This window comes from Chiloscyllium plagiosum, chromosome 7 (genome assembly GCF_004010195.1).
Source record: "Chiloscyllium plagiosum isolate BGI_BamShark_2017 chromosome 7, ASM401019v2, whole genome shotgun sequence".
NCBI lineage: Eukaryota > Metazoa > Chordata > Chondrichthyes > Orectolobiformes > Hemiscylliidae > Chiloscyllium > Chiloscyllium plagiosum.
This window is the reverse complement of record NC_057716.1, coordinates 33,158,996-33,178,814: the sequence shown is the minus strand read 5'-3', so window position 1 is coordinate 33,178,814 and position 19,819 is coordinate 33,158,996. Positions and strand designations below refer to the sequence as shown.

Below are 19,819 nucleotides of genomic sequence, written 5' to 3'. Positions count from 1 at the left end.
CTGGAGATCAGAATCGAGTGTGGTGCTGGAAAAGCACAACCGGTCAGGCAGTATCGAGCAGAAGCTCTTCATCAGGAATGAGCCTGAATATTTTCTACTGTGCTGGCACCAATATGAAATTTCCCATTATTGAAGTTAAAGTGACTGTCCTGTCTTTGCCTTTATCTTGTCACACTTGTTTGAACATAGGTATAAGATTTGAAGTTCTCCAGTCCCCTGGCATCATCCCTACCTCTTAAGGAAGACTGAAGAATATGGTCAACATATCCATAATTTACACTCTTATTTCCTTGGTTCTCAACATCAGGTTGTTTCCCCATGTCCCAAAAAGCCTGTAAAAAAGTATGGAAAATATTTGCCTCTATCAAACCTCTCACTTTCTTGCAAAGTATGAAGCTGTCCCCAGTGTCTCACACCATCCTGTTTGGGAAATGTATCACCATTCCTTCATTTTTGATGGGTCAAAATCCTGGAACTTGCTACACAGGAGAACTGTAGGACTGTATTTACTACGTATCCTGTACTGGCTCAAGAAGATAGCTCACACACCTTTTCAAGGCCAATAAAAACTTGCACTGTCAATGTTCCTCTTTGCTATGAATAAATACAAGTTGCTTATTCATCGAGAACTTGAGAATTGATTAAAAAAAAGTGGTTGAAACATTTTGCCTTGCACTCATCACAATGGTTTCCAGCATCTGCAGTCATTGTTTTTACAATGGGAATAAGCCATTCAGCCCCTCGTGCCTATTCTGCCAATCTAGCCTTTGGTTAATCATCTACCATCATGCCATATTCCCACATTATTCCTGTTGTCCATGCTTTGGATGCTTCAACTAATTTCTATACAAAATTTTATTCAAGTACTATACTTGTGAGACAAACAGAAGGGTCAGAGTCGATTTTCAATTTAACGCAATTTTATTCACAGAATTTCCTCGACCAATCGCAACCCCTACCTAAACTATTACTGGGTACAAACCGAAGACCAGTTACCACCTGTGCTGTGTATTTGGCTCTGATGAACTTGGCAACTTGAAAAATTAGTCTTGTATGTGGTTTTCTTTTCTTTCTGTGTCTAGGTAATCAGAGCTCTTCTACTGGGCCAGAAGAAGTCTCCACTGAGGGAATAGCTGTCAATGTATATAAATGATTTGGATGTAAAAGAAGGTACAGTTAGTAAGTTTGCAAATGACACCAAAATTGGAGGTGCAGTGGACAGCAAAGCTTACCTCAGATTACAACAGGATCTTGATCAGATGGGCAATGAGCCGACGAGAGGCAGATGGAGTTTAATTTAGATAAATGTGAGGTGCTGCATTTGGAAAGGCAAATCAGGGCAGGTCATATACACTTAGCGGTAACGTCCTGGGGAGTGTTGGTGAACAAAGAGACCTGAGAGTGCAGGTTCATTGTTCCTTGAAAGTGGAGTCTCAGGGAGACAAGATAGTGAAGAAGGCATTTAGAATACTTTCCTTTATTGATCAGAGCATTGAGTATAGTGGTTGGGAGATCACATTGCAGCTGTACAGGACATTGGTTAGACCACTTTTGGAACATTGTGTGCAATTCTGATCTCTCTGTTAAAGCAAGGATGTTATGAAACTTTAAAGGGTTCAGAAAAGATTTACAAGGATGTTGCCAGAGATGGAGGTTTTGTGCTATAGAGAGAGGCTGAATAGGCTGGGGTTGTATTCTTTGGAGTGCGGAGGCTGAGGGATGACCTTACAGAGGTTTTAAAAATCATGAGGGGCACGGATAGGGTAAATAGACTGGAGTGGAGGAGTCCACAACTAGAGGGCATAGTTTTAGAATGAGAGGGGAAAGGTTCAAAAGGGGCCTCAGGGGCAACTTTTTCATGCAAAGGGTGGTGCATGAGCTGCCAGAGAAGTGGCGGAGGCTGGGACAATTAAAACATTTCAAAGGCATCTGCATGGACATATGAATAGGAAGGGTTAAGAGGGATATGGGCCAAGTGCTGGCAAATGGGACAAGATTAATTTAGGATAACTGGTTGGCACGGATGAGTTGGACCAAAGGGTACATCTCTATGACTCTTCTTATCACTCCCTGCTGCATCCTTCAAAATGTTTTCTGGCCCTCAGCTAATTGATCGTAAAGGTCAAGGCCACAGCATCCAATGGGATTACTAATATGTCAAAGGCACGTGCCCCTCTCTCTACATGGGTCATTGCAAGAACGCTTTCTGCCAACTGTATTCCAGTACACAAATACATTCGTTTTCCAGGATAAGTCTGTGCTTGTCCTTACCTGTCTGTGAGGATGCTGTGTGCTTGACCTGGCATGACTGCTGTGAGATATTGTATCATGATTCTCTTTACTAAGTCACTCACAAGGACACTATGTTCACTATACCGCATTTCCATTCATTCATAAAACCACATTTTTATTACATTCTACTCTTACAGGATAAATATCCCTTCCCCTGCTGCCAAACCATTACTGTTTCTTTATATCTTTCAATTCTTATTGGTCCCATGTTGCAAGCAGTGTTTAGACCTGTTTCTGTATCAAAGACTGACTTAGTGTTAACTGTAACATACTCAGAATGATGCTATCCCTATTCATTGGTTCCACAACTCACTTGAAATTATGGAAAGATTATATTATTAATTAGCCCTTAGTAATCGTTTCTTGGGACCTGAATAGGCTTCAGGGCATCAAACAGTTTCCTCCATCATTATGTCCCTCCAGTCTGCTGCTTTTTATCCCTTTGAAATTTCCTTCTACACTACTATTTCTATAATACTGTACTACCTCGTTCTAACTTTTATTTATGGATTTATACATTTTTAAACACATATTAAACAGGGCCACTACCCCCACTTTAAAAAACTTACTATCAAAAGAGCGCTTCCATGAAACTGCATTATTAATATATAGGAACTGTCAAAAACTGGCACACCCATGATTCCTGACACTTTATGCCAGTTTCAAAATTTCCAGTTTGCAGGCTGCAGTCGTCTCCTCTTTACCATGGATGTGCAATCCCTTTATACGTTCATATGCGACCAGGACGGTCTCAGGGCGTCCCAGTCCTTCCTGAAGTAAAAACCTGAATCATCCCCACCCATCACCACCCCCCTCCGCGTGGCCAAGCTCGTCCATACTCTCAATAGCTTCTCTTTTAACTCATCTCATTTTCTTCAGGTCAGAGGGGTGGCCACAGGTACCCACAGAGGCCCCAGTTATGCCCGTCTCTTTGTGGGATACGAGGGACATTCCTTGGTCCAGTCCTACTCTGGCCCCCACCCACAACTCGTCCTCCGATATATCGAACAGTGTTGCTTCCCTGTCTCATCCAGAATTGCAAAAGTTCATCAATTTTGCTTCCAAAGCTGCCCTAACTTTCATCTGGTCCATCTCTGACTTTTCTCTTAAGACCATAAGACAAAGGAGCAGAAATTAGGCCATTCAGACAATCGAATCTGCTCCACCATTCAACCATGGCTGATAGGTTTCTCAACCCCATTCTCCTGCTTTCCCCCAGTAACCCTCGATCCCCTTGACAATTAAGAACATACCTATCTCCATTTCAAATATACTCAATGACCTGGCCTTGATAGCCTAATGTGGCAGTGAATTCCCTTCATCGGCATCTCTGATGTTTCATTACCTGACGAGGTAACATCATCAGTGGTGACCTCCAAGTGAAGCGAAGCTGTTGTCTCCTGCTTTCTATTTATATGTTTGTCCTGGATAGGGTTCCTGGGGTGTGTGGTGATGTCATTTCCTGTTCGTTTTCTGAGGTGTTGATAGATGGTATCTAGATCTATGTGTTTGTTTATGGCGTTGTGGTTGGAGTGTCAGGCCTCTAGGAATTCTCTGGCATGTCTTTGCTTGCTAAGCTAGAGGCTACAGGAGATTCGACGTTTCGGGCACAGGCCCTTCTTCAGGAAACTTTAACACACAACCTTGTTCCCTGGCCAATATCTCTGTCTCAGGGTTGCTGCAGTGCTCCAGCGAAGTTCAGTGCAAGCTGGAAGAACAACATCTCATCATTTGCTTGAGGATCCTGAAGCCTTCCGGGCTCAATATCCGGTTCAATAACTTCAGTACTTGAACTCCCCAATGTCCTAGCCCCCTACCACACACTACAGGCCTTGTTATTACATCGTCTGACATTCCACGACTACCTATTGTTAGCCACAAACGGTCTCCATTAAGAGATACAATGTATTCACCGTTCTAGCCAGATCATTATCCAACAGTTCTCTCTGTTTGGGCTCTATCTCCACCTACCATTTACTCCCACTCAGTCTTCTGCACATAAAACGACATTTTCCTAGCTACCTCAATTCTGAGGAAGTGTCACTGGATCGCAAACGTTAACTTGGACTTCTCTTCACAGATGCTGCCAGCGCTGAAAAATGTGTTGCTGGAAAAGCTTCAAGAAGGGCTTCTGCCCGAAACGTCGATTCTCCTGCTCCTTAGATGCTGCCTGACCTGCTGCGCTTTTCCAGCAACACATTTTTCAGCTCTGATCTCCAGTATCTGCAGTCCTCACTTTCTCACAGATGCTGCCAGACCAGCTGAGCTTTTACAGGAACTTCAGTTTTTGCTTCTGATTTACGTCATCTGCCATTCTTCCGTCTTGTAGTACTCTATGGGCCGCGACCGTGGGTGGTGAGAATGCGCTGCGCGAGCCCCCATTCACCACGGCTCATACACACGCGCCGCGCGAGCCCCCATTCACCGCGGCTAATACGCATGCGCCGTGCAAACCCCCATTCACCGCGGCTAATACGCATGCACCTATTCACTACGGCTAATACATATGCGCCGTGCGAGCCTCGTTTACCACGGCTATTACGCATGCGCTGTTCCTGCCTCATTCGCCACGGCTAATACGCATGTGCCGTGCGTACTCGTTCAATACGGCTAATACATGTGCGCCGTGCGAGCCTCGTTTACCACGGCTATTACACATGCGCCGATCCTGCATCCGTCACCACGGCTAATACGCATACGCCGTGCGTGCCTCGATCAACACGGTTAATGCGCATACGCCGTGCGTGCCTCGATCAACACGGTTAATGCGCATGCGCCGTGATCGCGGCTGTCCTCGTGGTCAGTAAGGAGTTGTTCGCCATGTTGGTGCTATTTGAGACTGCGGCTGGATACGCTATTTTCAAGGTACTGGTTATCGAGCTCACCTTCTCCCGAGTATATTGCCTCTGTCCTCGGCCTTTTCCCCTTCCTTACACTTCTATACCCGGTCTGTGCGCTATGCTTGAGTCTCATTCCCCCCATCGGGCCTTTCGTTTTCCTCTCGGGCCTTTCCCTCCCGCCACTCAGTCAGATATACCTTTGTCCCCAGCCCTCTCTCCAAGTCCGTACCTCTGTCCCCCTTTCTATCTGCCTTCCCCGCTCCGCCCGTCCTGGTCGTGCAGATCCCAGGTTCGATTCCATCCTCAGGTGTCTGTGTGGAGTTTGCACGTTCTCCCCGTGTCTGAGTGGGTTTCCTCCGATGCTCCGGTTTCCTCCCACAGTCCAAAGATGTGCAGGTCAGGTGAATTGGCCATGCTAAATTGCCTGCAGTGTTAGGTGCATTAGTCAGAGGGATATTGATCTGGGTGGGTTACTCTTCGGAGGGTCGGTGTGGACTGGTTGGGCCGAAGGGCTTCCACGCTGTAGGGAATCTAATCTATATAGGGTACAGTACGAGGCATTGAATACAAGAGTTAAGGAGCTTATGTTATAACTGTAATCAACGTTGGTTAGAGTATTGTGTGCTGTTCTTGTCACCACACTAGGTAGAATGTGATTGCACGAGTGAGGGTGCTTATTTTGGACAATAAACCCTCTGAAAGCCAGTGCTTCCAAATAAACCTGTTGGACAATAACCTGGTGTTGTGTGATTTTGAACTTTCTCCAGCCTTAGTAATTGTTGATAAAGCGTGCTGCTGGAAAAAAAGCTCGGGTCAGTCAGCATCTGAGGAGCAAGAGAGGCTGCTCAGAGGGCTGGAGAATATAGACTATGGAGAGGAATTGGACAGGCTAGGTCAAAAACAGAAACTGATCAGGTCTGGTAGAGTGAATTAGAGTCCAGTGACACTTTGTCAGAACTGACTGGATTTGAAAGCTTAACTTTTGTCTGCCAGACCTGAGTTTATCCAGCAATTTCTGTTCAGTTCTTAATATTGTTTGATAGACTTGGATTGTTTTCCTTGGAATAGAGGAGACTGTATATTTTCTGTACTTTTGTTTCTCATTCACTTCTGTCATTCCTGATTTTTTTTTTACTCAGTACCTTTTATATGCATTTAAAATACTCACCATAGACCCATACTTAAAGACTTAAAAATTAACTTTTCATATGGTCTGATTGCTTCACTAAGATGCTATTTTATCAGGTACTGTCCTCCACACTTTATATAAATGGCTATTCTTTGCCCTTAAGCCTGGATATTGGTAGCAACTCACTCTGGTGCTAAGCAAGGGTACGTGGAGAGAAAACAAGGGAAATGTTTTGAGTTCTGGGACCCTTCAGAGGCTTTTGCTGTATTTTCTGCTAGATTTGGCACTGGTTGTGTTTTTCTCTGGCTCTGGGTTACAGAAGCTGATTTAGGAAAGATCAATTTGAACTATTGTCATCTGATTTATTTTTTCTAACCATAGGTCCTGGATGAGAAGAAACTCCGTGAAGTGGACAACTTATGGCGGGAGTTTGAAACAGCTGAAAAAGCAAATAAACTGTAAGTTACTTTGAATTGTGTTTATTGCTTAAATGGCAACACAATCTTTGTTTGTAAATGAATGCTAATATCCTGTCCAGAACTGCAGCAATGATGATGATGACACTGTCACCCTTCCTGATTAAGTACTGAGGGTTTTTTCAGTCACTACCTCATCTGAGACTGCCAGTGTTGGATTGTGTAATCACCATCACCTTGCTGGTACACCATAATAGAACTGTTTGAATTAGCATTTCAATGTGTGTATTTGGTATGAATAGAGATATGGGAAAGGAGTTCTCGAAATGTTTCAGGATTTACAGGTAGACTATTAGATGGTGATTTTATGAATGACTTAATTCTGTCTATGCCTAATAACCTTAGATGCAGGTTGAGTAAAGGTTACAGTAAAGCAAAAGGAGGTTTGAAGAATTTTTGTTTCATTTTCAATGCCTGATGTGTTCAGGTGAGCATGATAAATCTGCTGCTGTCTTGACTGAGAGCATTTGACTCTTGCACATTGGAATTCCTGGTAGAAACAAACTGAATTTGCCAGCGATACTTAGGTCTGGCAGTATGCGGAGAGTAAACAAGGTAAATGTTTTGAGTTCTGGGACACTTTTTTTCCAGAGGCTTTTCAGGAGGATTCAGAATGGTTAACTGTTTTCTCAGACCCTTCAGTCTGAAGCCAGATGGAAAGGTTAGCTAGAATATTTGCTGAATTGCATTTCCTGTATTGCTGGTGAAATGCATGTGTCAGAGAATGTGGTTGGAATTAGCTGCCTTAGTTAAATAGTGTTATACTGAGAACAGGAATATGTATATCATTAGATTAGATTAGATTTCATTACAGTGTGGAAACAGGCCCTTCGGCCCAACAAGTCCACATTGCCCCGCCGAAGCGCAACCCACCCATACCCCTACATTTACCCCTTACCTAACACTACGGGCAATTTAGCATGGCCAATTCACCTGACCCTGCAAAGGTTAGCTAGAATATTTGCTGAATCGCATTTCCTGTATTGCTGGTGAAATGCATGTGTGAGAGAATGTGGTTGGAATTGGCTGCCTTAGTTAAATAGTGTTATACTGAGAACAGGAATATGTATATCATTGTATTACCCTATCCCATGTGAAGGATGGCCATTTGGGGAGGGTACCAGTGAAATTAAAAGGAGCATAATTTAGCACATTTACCAGAGGAGGGCAGGAGAAAATAAATGTTTTGTATTTTTATTTCTTTCCTGTCTGCAGTGTGAAGTTAAAACATTTTGAAAAATTTCAAGATACCACAGAAGCTCTTGCAGGTAAGGAAGTCTCAATCCACTATTGTTAACACTGAAAATATTGAGTCAGTTAAGCCTGTTTGAAATAAACAGCACTTCCTACATGACCAGATAAGCAGTCGAGAGTGTGGTGCTGAAAAAGCACAGCAGGGCAGGCAGCATCCAAAGAGCGGGAGAATTGACGTTTCGGACAAAGGCCCTTCATAAGAAACGAGGCTCTGAGCTGAGGGGGTGGTGAAATAAATTGGTGGGGGTTGGGGGGGGGTGGGTTTGGTAGCTGAGAGTGTGATAGGTAGATGGAGGTGGGGGTAATGGTGATAGATCAGAGAGGAGAGTGGAGCGGATAGTTGGGAAAGCAGATGGACAGGTCACGAGGGGGTGCTGATTTGGAAGGTTGGAACTTGGATAATTTTGGGAGAGGGGAAGTAAGGAAACTGGTGAAATCCACATTGATCCTGTGGGGTTGGAGGGTCCTGAGGTGGAAGATGAGGCGTTCTTCCTCCAAGCATCAAGTGCTGAGGGAGTGGCAATGGAGGAGGCCCAGAACCTGCATATTCTTGGCAGAGTGCGGGGGGGGGGGTTGATTGGTGCGGGCGTTCTGGTGATGTTCTCTGAAACGCTCTGCAAGTAGGTGTCCTGTCTTCCCAATGCAGAGGAGACTGCATCGGGAGCAATGGATACAGTAAATGACATGTGGAAGTGCAGGTAGAACTCTGGGTGTGGAAGGCTATTTTGGGGCCTGGGGGGGAGGTGTCGCACAGATTTTTCAATTGCTGCAGTGGTCAGAGTAGGTGCCGGGATGGAAGAGTGGGTTGGTGGGGGGACGGTGGACCTGACAAGGGAGTCGCAGAGGCAGTGGTCTTTACGGAAAACGTAAAGTGGTGTGGAGGGAGATACAGCTCTGGTGGAGTCTGTTTGTCGATGGCAGAAAGGGTGGAGGATGATGCGATGTATAATATAGAGGTTGTTGGGATTGATAGGTGGGGGGGTTCTATCCTTGTTGCGGTCGAAAAGATGGGGTTTGAGGGTGGAAGTGCGGGAAGTGGATGAGATGTGCTGGAGGACATTATCAACCATGTGGGAGGGGAATTTGCAGTCTTTAAAGAAGGGTGCCATCTGGTGTGTTCTGTGATGGAACTGGTTTTAGGAGCAGATGCAACAGAGGAATTGGGAATAAGGGATAGCGTTTTTACAGGAGGCAGTCTGCAAGATGGTGTAGTGCAGGGAGTCTGTGGGTTTGTAGAAGATTTCAGTGTTGAGTTAGTCACTATTGATGGAGATGGTGAGGTCCAGGAAGGGAGTGAAGGTGTCTGAGATGGTCCAGGTGAACTTAAGATTGGGATGGAATGTGTTGAAGTTGATGAACTGTTCACCTGCCTCGTGGGAGCATGAGGTGGTGCCGCTACAGTCGTAAAGGTGGCGAATGATGCCGGTGTCACTGCAGAAGATGGACTATTTCATGCAACAGACATAGGTAGGGCCATGCAGGTGCCCATGGCCACCCCGTTCATCTGGAGGAAGTGGGAGGATTCAAAGGAGAAATTGAGAGTGAGGACCAGTTCAGTCAAAAGAATGAGTGTCAGTAGAAGGGTACTGGTGGGGACGTCAGAGGAGGAGGAAACGTGGGGCTTGGAGGCCTACTTCATGCGGATAGCAGTATATAGGGCCTGGATTTCAATGGTTAAGATGAGATGTTGGGGAAATAAAAGTCTTGGAGGTGAAGGGCATAGGTGGTGTCCTGAACATATGTGGGGAGTTCCTGGACGAGGAGCAAGAGAACAGTATCAAGGTACATGGAGATGAGTTCGGTGGGGCAAGAGCAGACTGAGTCGATTGGGTAGTCAGGCTTGTGGATCTTAGGTAGGAGGTAGAACCAAACTGAGATTGGAAGCTGTGGGTAGGAAATCCCTTGAGGTGATGAGAATGTGTACAGTCTGGGAGATGGTGCCATGTAATCGACAAAGAGACAGGCGTAGACCATCTTCTGCAGTTACACTGGCGCCATTACGACACGCAACACAAAAGATTTATCCGTGCAGTAATTGTGAAAATTTGACAGACCAAGAACTATTTAAAGTGAAAATTAACTTTTATTTATTAAAGTATAACAGAGAAAATGAACTAACAACTATTTGCAACTCCTTCCTCTAACTTATCTTTTACTTTCCCTTCTATAATACTTGTCCGGTAAAACCCCCATGTAAGATTTACCAAATATTCAAACTTCAAAATCACAGCTGTCGAATCTTCCCTTTGTATCTTCATCTGTAGACTTTCTTCTTCGGGATTTCTGAGTCACAGGTCATTGGTAGATAAAGGTACCTTTTAAGAGAGCTGTGTTTCAGGTGGTCTGTCTATGCTGGTGGCTTGGTGATTCTCCCCTCAACTGTTAAATTTTTCCTGGTCTTGTACACCAAAGATTTGGATTGTTTCATTGATTTTTAATATTGTCAATATACTAAATTCAAACTTGACTGGAGGTTAGTATTTTGGAGTATAATTTAAACTGGCCAAATTCGAATTTGTTTTTGTCTCCAAGCAACTCAGCCAGTGCTAGCTGCTGGACCAAATGTTACATTGTAGATTCTCTAGCACTCTGTCACTGTTTTAAAGGTACAGTACACTTCTTCACCTTCATAACAACTGCTTCAGTGTATACACTGCAGGTAGACCCACACTGCTTTTTGGGAAGAAATTCTGGTGTTGTGCATCCATTCCCACTTAAACACTGAAAATCTAGTTGAAAGTTAAATGTGAAGGGTGTGTCACCAGTATTGTTCTTAAATCCTGGAAGATAATGTAGCATAAACTTTAATAATGGGACATTTGGTTGCATTTGAGAGGGGGTGAGGCTGAGAAGTTGGAGTTGCTTGGAAATTATCACAGAATCCTGTGTGTGGAAACAGACCATATGGCCCAACAAGTCCATGCTGACCCTCCAAACAGTACCCCCTCGGGCGCATTCCCCTACCTTATTACTGTTCATTTCCCCAGACGAATGCATATAACCTGAACATCCGTGAACACTATCGACCGTTTAACATGGCCAGTTCACCTAAAGTGCACATGTTTGGACTGTGGGAGGAAACCCACACAGATACGGACAGAATGCGCATACTGCACACGGACAGTCACCTGTGGCTGGAATTCTACCCAGTCCCTGGTGCTGTGAGGCAGCAGTGCTGACTATTGAGCCTCTGTGTCCCATACTCTAAATCATAATTTAGAGTATGAGATGGTGTATTGAATCTTGGTTTTGGTTCAATGTGGATATAGGGAAGGAACAGTTTGTAAGGTATAACATTGTTTGGAAAGTTCTGAGCATATGATATCTGGGGGGAAGAAAGGGGGCTTAAACCTGGTTGATGGGAGCTGGTGAAGTTAGGGACATTTATTGTATTCTGTTTTAACAGATTGTCTTGCTTGGATTCAATCTGTATTCCTTTTGTTTTAATCTGTGACTTCCTGTTTTGTAGCTGCGACTGCCTTGGTAGAAGGTAAGCTTGGTAAAAGCCTGAAGAAAGTATTGAAGAAGATTGCTGCCAAGGAAGCACACGAGCAGTTGGCTGTTGCAGATGCCAAACTTGGAGGTGTCATAAAGGTAAAGAAACTATTGTTAAACATTTCCAAAACGGTGGGCAGTGCATTTTGACTAGAAAGTACACGAATGGAACAGCAAAAGGATTGCTTAACTATTGTAATCTAATTTTGTTTAGACATTTGAAGTCTTCTCCCTTTTCCCTTCTAATCTCCACGTCTTCAAATTATGTTTGGACATGGAGGCTATTTATGTTTGAACATGGAGATGGTTCGTGTTTAGTTCTTATTGTCAAGTGGCAGTAGGCTTGACTCAAGTCGAAGCATAGCATTAGGCAATAACTCGCCAAGTTGAATTGATATAATTTAGTAATAATCATATTATTGATAGCCATTGTGGTACAGATGGCCCATTAGGCCCTTCTAGATTTTGCCGTGAGGGCAGGGGAGGTATCAGTGAGAAAGAGGGGGTGGTGGAGGGAGAATTGGTGGGTGGCAAAGGTGAGGAGGGAGGCATTGGGTGAACTGGGCCATATGGAGAGGGATGTGTGTTGGGAGAGTGGAATCTTGGGGCAGGAGCTGATTAAGTGAGGGTGAGGATGGAGGGAGGGAAGAAAGGTGCAAGTGGGTGTTGTGAGGGCATGTGCAAAAGAGGTGAGGGTTCAAGTGTTTGAAGAAGATACGTTATATGACGAGGGAGGATGTGGCAGACTTTCCTCACCATTCCCAAATAACGCTGTCCAAGAAGGCTAAGGTCTGAGAGAACCCCAGGCTGACAGGCCTCCGGATCCAACATTCATATGAATTCTGCCAAGATCAACTCAGAGGTTGCACAACCAGAGGTAGAGGTAAACTTGGTTTATATTAAACCTAGCTCCTGAGTTTGGCCCGTAAGAGGGTCCAATTTGTCTATCTGTTGCTTTGATTTTTAAGTGAAAGGCTTAAACAGAAATAAACTGTCAGATCTTAGAGCCAATTTTGTTAATTAGTCATTTGCATAAGATTTTGATTTTATTGTTTTCTGAAATTCATTTATACAATTGTGTAAAACATTATCTTTCTGAAATTTGCTCACTGGTTTTCTGAATATTAAAACAAAATTGTCATGAAAGGCCCTGCTATAGACTAATCCCAGTTAGTTGCATTCCTCCAATATTATGCCAAAAGGCTTCCCATCAAGTTCCTTTTTGCTTCATTTTGAGATTGTTCATTGGCTCTGCTTCCACCACACTTTTAGGCAGTAAGACCCAGTTATTGGTATTCTCTATGTTAAAGTGTTTCCTTATGTTCCCTTTGAGTTTGAAGATTTTCAAACCAGAAACATTGTCCCATAGTTCTTCTATCGCAAATTTGTGTTGTTTCCTCTTTAATTATCTAAGCTTGTTAGAATTTTGTACTTTGTATCAAATCTCAAGAGCTATACTCACTGATGTGTCATCCAGAGAATGATTCTGGTAAATCTCTGCACCTTTCCAAGTGCCATTGTATCCATTGTATGGTGAATCAAGCTTTCAATACCCTGCTTCAATTAGACATTTGCATAATCCATCCTTGAATGTAACAACTGGCAAATATGTTACTTCTGACTTTTATCCAGCACCTTTCAAACAGCCATATGACATGACTGCTGAGTGACCATATTTCATTGTTGCTGACCAAAACATACCTTTTAAGTTTACGAAATACAATGATGCTAAATCTTTTTTAAGAAGTTTTCATCACAGGTATTTTTGGGATTAGCGGATCCCTAATAGCATTCCTAAATTGGACTATCATATACTGGGGTATAATTTTAAAGACATCAACATAGGAATATTTCTGCACTTTGGGGCAACTGCTTTGTTTCCCTGCATTGTGTTCAAACTTATGTGCAAATCGACATGTGAACAGACTGCAGAAAGGAACCCAGTCACAACCTGGAGACTGCCTTACAATCTGTTTGGGAATGAGGCTTCTGAATGATTAAATGCTGTAATTAAGGAAACGTTTTTTTTGTTTTCAGGACAAACTTAACTTGAGTTGCATTCACAATGCTACAGTTGGTGAGTTGATGAGAGGAATTCGAACCCAGATGAATGGATTAATCAGTGGATTGCCACCTCGTGAGATAAGTGCCATGTCTCTTGGCCTTGCGCACAGGTATGAGCCCCATATGCTAAAATGAAAAGAGTAGGACTCATTTGCAGATTTCTAGTCAGTTGTCAGGCAGTAACTGAATTGTGCAATTAATCGGCCTCCAACCAGTTGGGGCTACACATGCATAAATGTTCAGTTTTGCTAGTAACTTCAGTTACTTCAGTCAATCTGTGGTATAGGCTGTGACACACCTCTGGGGCAACAGGAACTTGAACTTTGAACTTCTGCCTCAGCTACCACCCCACCAACCTCCCAGATACATTGTATCATCCTTCATCATTTCCGCCACCTCCAAACAGACCCCACCACCAAGGATATATTTCCCTCCCCTCCCCTATCAGCGATACGGAAAGACCACTCCCTCTGCGACTTCCTCGTCAGGTCCAGACCCCCCACCAACCCAACCTCCACTCCCGGCACCTTCCCCTGCAACCGCAAGAAATGCAAAACTTGTGCCCATACCTCCCCACTCACTTCCCTTCAAGGCCCCTAGGGATCCTTCCATATCTGTCACAAATTCACCTGCACTTCCACACACATTTACTGCATCCGCTGCCCCCGATGTGGCCTCCTTTCCATTGAGACAGGCCGCCTACTTGCGGAACGTTTCAGAGAACACCTCTGGGACACCCGGACCAACCAACCCAACCGCCCCGTGGCTGAACACTTTTTTTTAACTCCCTGTCCCACTCTGCCAAGGACATGCAGGTCCTTTGCCGCCTCCATCGCCAGACCATGGCAAACGACGGCTGGAGGAAGAGCGCCTCATCTTCCGCTTCCGCCTAGAACCTTCCAACCACAAGGGATGAATGTAGATTTCTCCAGCTTTCTTTCCCCCCCAAAATCTCAGTCCCAACCCTTGGACTCAGCACCACCTTCTTGACTTGCAATCTTCTTCCTGACCTCTCCGCCCCCACCCCCTCTCCGGCCTATCACCCTCACCTTAACCTCCTTCCACCTATCGCATTCCCAACGCCCCTCCCCCAAGTCCCTCCTCCCTTTCTTTTATCTTGGCCTGCTGGACACACTTTCCTCATTCCCGAGGAAGGGCTCATGCCCGAAGCGTCGATTCTCCTGCTCCTTGGATGCTGCCTGACCTGCTGTGCTTTTCCAGCAACACATTTTTCACTTCTGGCTCAGAGATAGGAACAGTACATTGCACCACAGGATCCTTCCTCTGCAGCTGCATGCAAACCTGTAACAGAGTGGAATCTCTGGGATAGTTGCACGCCAGTTAGCTCCGTGTCAGGGAAGGCATTGGGGAGGCTAATGCTGTATATTATTGCCAATGCAGCTGATCAAAGCTGATGGGTTGTACAACCTGATGGACAGATTTCAGGGTAGTGTAATGATCTGGTGCTTTATATAAATTGTAATTGATAGAGGGACCTGCAACTAATTTGTAGAACCTGTTTAGCTGTATTGGAATGTGATGGCAAATTTGTCACTTATAATGTGCACACTGCTTGGTTTGTTACAGTCTGTCCCGTTACAAATTGAAGTTCAGCCCTGACAAGGTGGATACTATGATTGTACAAGCAATTTGTAAGTAAAGGATGCTAATCAGTGTAAGCATCAAAAGTATCCAGTGTTTGTACTAATATGAATATATTTGGCTTGATGTAATTGTGGTTCATTGTTTTATTAGTTACATAATGCAAACGGTTGTTGGAAACAATCGATTTCAAAGAATGCGAGCTTTGGTGTTTTCTTCGTTCACTTCTATTTCTGATTATTAGTTTGGCTAATGTGTAAACCATTATCTTCTGTTGGAGAATGTTGACTGGGATATCTATTGTTTGAATGGCCTTCCTATGCACATTACTTCGGCTCAAGATGTGACAGTGGCTACTTGGTTGAAAATTAACTGTGAAGACTTCAATTCACAGTTTTTTGTTTGACAATTCTTGTTACATGAAACCAAGGGTAGCCAGCACCACTGATCCAGAATCTGGTTTCCAGCATCTGCAGTCATTGTTTTTACCTAGTAAAACAGTTCCCTGGTTCTGAGTTATTTTTATGTCCTTGTATAATACCATGGTTTAAGGAAGGTTAAGTACTGAATTTGAACAATTTACATTACTCACTGCTTTGTGCTACTAAGCAATAGGGTATAAACAGTCAAGCTAACTGGTTTCCCAGGAGTGACTTCCCAGTCTATCCCCATAGCTTTAGATTGGTAGAAGTCCAACAGACTGACAGCCAGAACAGGTGGCTGAGCTGCTTGGCTTCTGAGTGTTAATAGTCTAGAGTGGACAATAAAGAACTAAAATGGTGTATTATCTGATATATATTCTGTATTCTTTGCATCCAACCTTTGAGATCTATACAAAGATTGGGGTCTGGTTAACTTATTTGAAAAGAACACCATGAGTAAATGATACGATGTGTGTTTTTTATGCTCCTTGTTCTTACTGAAGTCTGTTTTCTGTAGCTCTGCTGGATGACCTGGATAAAGAGCTAAACAATTACATCATGCGCTGCAGAGAGTGGTATGGCTGGCATTTCCCAGAACTTGGAAAAACCGTTACTGATAACTTGGCGTACTGCAAGTGCGTGCGGAAATTAGGTACATGTCTATTATCCTTGCTTTCACTTTATTCTATGTCACACATCCATTAAGCTAATCCAGGGCAGGAGTAGGGGGAGAATTAAATTCAAAAATAGGAAAAGAAAAATCTGTGCTGGAGAATAGATTAGCACTTTGTAAGAATTTAAGATTACTAGATCAACAGCAGTAAGTGCAGCAATAGCAGAATCAAAAATGTTTGATTTCATCATCATTGATCTCCATTGTCATAGTTATAGATTGCAGAGTGGCTGAGGTTGAGAACTTAAGCATTTCAAGAAACTGGATTTAGAAAATAGATCATCAAAATGTAAAAAGTGGGAGTAACACTGATTAATCAAAGAGAAAAGATCCTGTTTCTGAAAATGGAGGCGAGGAACAACTTGGACAGCTAACAAGAAGTGGCAAAACACTGGTAAGAGTTTATTCTAGACAATTGCTAAGCGGAGTATAAATGCAAACATTACTCGTGCATGCAGCAAGCGTAATGCAGTAGTCAAGTAGGATCTTAAACATGCAAATTTGCCATCTGCAAACTAATATTTGGAGGACGTACATTCACAGTAGTTTTCGAGCTTGATGTGCTGAAAAAACTAAAGTATAAAATGCTCAATTAGCTCAATAAGCAAACTGATATGGACTACTTGCTAAGGTCATTTGGAGCACAATATTGAACATTGAGAACATCAAAAAATAATTCCTATCTTTGCAATGAATAATGGAATAAAAAGCTGAGAAAAGTGGCTATTGGAAATGAATAAATTCAGTTGTTAATTGAATGCAGTACAAAAGGATGCCATCTGCCTGTCATGTTCATATCTGCAAGAGCAGCTGAACTATTCCCACTTTTATTTCATGTAGCCCTGCAAATGTTTTTGAGGTTCTCCAATTCCCTTAAAATGATCAATTCTGTCTTTGCTGTACTCTTGGGCCTTGCTGACCTTTCAGCCATTCAATTTGAATTGTCCTGTGGTTCTTGGACTTTTTGCAAAAATGAATAGTTTCTCCATGTCCACTCTGTCTAGACTCCTCATGATGTTGAATCCCTCAATTGTCCCATTAACCATTTCTTCTATTAAGACAAATAGATGGCATTTATCTAATCTATCCATGTTCTTGCAGTGCAGTGGTCGTGCCCTTGTCCCTCGACTGAGGGGCCCAGGTTCAAATCCCACGAGATCCAGGAGTATGTAAAAACATGTCTGAACCGATTGCTTAGAAATGTAGGTTAAATTTAAAAATTGAAATAACAATTATGACACACCTATGAGGACCCTCATGTGACACTGTGGTAGAGAACTGTGAACACGAGTCCTGGGTTCAAGTCCCACCTGCTCCAGAAATGTGTTGTAATATCACTATTTGAATCAGGTTGATTTAAAAAAAAAAGGGTTCCTAAAAAGAATTACAGAAGTCTCAGAAGGCCCTCTTGTGGCACAGTGGTTATGTGCTGAAAATGTGTTGCTGGAAAAGCGCAGCAGGTCAGGCAGCATCCAGGGAACAGGAGAATCGACGTTTCGGGCATAAGCCCTTCTTCAGGAATTAGTGCTTCCCCCATCTCCTCTGACACCATGCACAACTTTCCACTACTGTCCATTATTGGCTCTAATCTTGCTCTAGTCAGTCTTTTATCCCCAATATACCGAAGAAAGCTTTAGGATTTTCCCTGATCCTATCTGCCAACAACTTCTCATGTCCCCTCCTGACTCGTCTTAGCTCTCTTGTTCAGTGATAGAGATGTACAGCATGGAAACAGACCCTTTGGTCGAACCCATCCATGCAAACCAGATATCCCAACCAAATTAAATCGCTACCACAGTGGTTATGTGCCTAATCCTAGACTGGGAGGTGGCAGGTTCAAGTCCCACCTGCTCCAGATGTGTATAGTAATATCTCTGAACAAGTTAATTAAAAAAAATTGGTTCAGCTTTTTAAAAAAAATATATTACTGAAGTCAATGGGGGCTGTCTTGTGGCACGGTGGACATATGTCTGCCCTTCGACCTGGAGGCCCTGGGTCAAATCCCACATATTCCAGAGGAGTGTAATAACGTGTGAACAGGTTGGTTAGCATAATAGGTTTGTAAAGGACGTCATGTTGATGCACTGGTAATGGCAGTGGAACTGGAGGCCCAAGTTCAAGTCCTTCTGCTCCAGAGCTGGTTAATAACAACTCTGTGCAGGGTGAATAGAAAACTAGTTTAAATTAAAATTTATTGAAGTCACTGGGGCCCCCTCGTGGTAGTAACACCATCCCTGAACTGGGAGGCCAGGATTCAAGTCCTACCTACTTCACATGTGTAGTAACTTTTCTGAACAGATTAGAAAAATAGGTTAAATTTATTTTTAAACAACTCTACTCTCTCATATCTTGAATTACTATTGTGTACTTTTCTTTTTTGCAACACCTCTCTTGCCTTCACACCTAAAGTATGGTTCTCAGAATTGGACAGATATCGCTTTGAGACAACCAGTCTTTTAGACAGCTTGATGGTAACTTTCTCTCTTCTAAACTTGTGCTTCTGTTTGTAAAATTCAGGGTGCCTTATGCTCTGTGCTTTCTGAACTACCCTGCCATCTCCTTTGATTTGTACAAAAATGCCAGCTAGGGGGCTGATAAGCTTAGTTGGCTGGTTTGGCATGCAGAGAAACGCCAAAAGCGTTGGTTCTGTTCCCATACTGGCTGACATTACAATGCTGTCCTTCTCACCCTCTCCTCTTGCCTGAGGTGTGATTCTCTGGTTAAACCATGACCAGCCTACCTCTCTAAAATGAGAAAGCAGCTCCACTGTCTGGGAGAATTAAGGCAACATTGCATATCCCCAGTATCTCTACTTCTGCATCCCCTTTCAAACCATTTTTTTTATTGCCCTCTCCCTTTCCCATGTATGCCTTCAAATTTCATCTGCTTATCCAGTCATTTCACAAGTTTATGAAGTCAATTGCATTTCTTCCCAGTTTTGTGCCTCATATTGAAATTCTCCTGCAGACCTAAATCAAAGTCTTCATGTAGAACAAGCAAAGCACTCATCCTTACTCCAGCCCCTGGGGAAAATCCCTACAAACGTGCTCCAGTTTGGAAAACAACTTGTTGTTGTTACCTATTGTTTTGACAAACTTTGATTTTTATTCGCCATCCTTTTTGTTTAGCTGCTGTTCTGACAAAGTTCAAATCTCTTATGTGGCAAGTCTCTCTTTGTTTTGGCAAGTATCAGTCACTGCTACCTGTATTAATCCTCCGATACTACTTCAAAAACAACTGAACATTATTTGCCATTTACAAATCTGTTTTCTCAATCTGTATTTGTCCAGTGGCCTAACTTATCCTGGATTGTAATTTCCAAGTCTTCCTATCATTGCAGTTAGAATGAATGGCCTCTCTTTGCTGTGCTTGTTCTTGTACTTTACTTGAACAGACTAAAACTTTACCCGGCGGGTGTTCAATTCTTTGACATCAGCAGTATAGCGAAGTAGATTACTAATTTTTTCATTTTTCTTGGATATGTCTCATCCTATTTTGGTGGCTTATCAACAGTGAGGTACCAGACAGGGTTTCTGATATTTTTTTTTAATCCATCCAGTCTCTTGCTTACC

At 43.2% G+C, this 19,819-nt stretch overlaps 1 protein-coding gene and 1 non-coding gene across 2 annotated transcripts in view; both read left to right on the top strand.

The window, feature by feature from the left end:
• The first annotated feature begins 5,057 nt into the window (after positions 1 to 5,057).
• nop58 (NOP58 ribonucleoprotein homolog (yeast)) overlaps positions 5,058 to 19,819 on the top strand; it is a 33,972-nt gene continuing 19,210 nt past the window's right edge. The window contains exons 1-7 of the mRNA XM_043693379.1: positions 5,058 to 5,157; positions 6,643 to 6,719; positions 7,953 to 8,005; positions 11,461 to 11,585; positions 13,524 to 13,660; positions 15,138 to 15,202; positions 16,092 to 16,226. Of these exons, the coding sequence (XP_043549314.1) occupies positions 5,113 to 5,157; positions 6,643 to 6,719; positions 7,953 to 8,005; positions 11,461 to 11,585; positions 13,524 to 13,660; positions 15,138 to 15,202; positions 16,092 to 16,226 (637 nt within the window). The 5' untranslated portion in view covers positions 5,058 to 5,112. The remainder of the gene's footprint in view (positions 5,158 to 6,642; positions 6,720 to 7,952; positions 8,006 to 11,460; positions 11,586 to 13,523; positions 13,661 to 15,137; positions 15,203 to 16,091; positions 16,227 to 19,819) is intronic.
• LOC122552080 lies at positions 6,802 to 6,887 on the top strand. Its single transcript, XR_006312296.1, has one exon. It is a non-coding gene; the product is annotated as a small nucleolar RNA SNORD11B (small nucleolar RNA).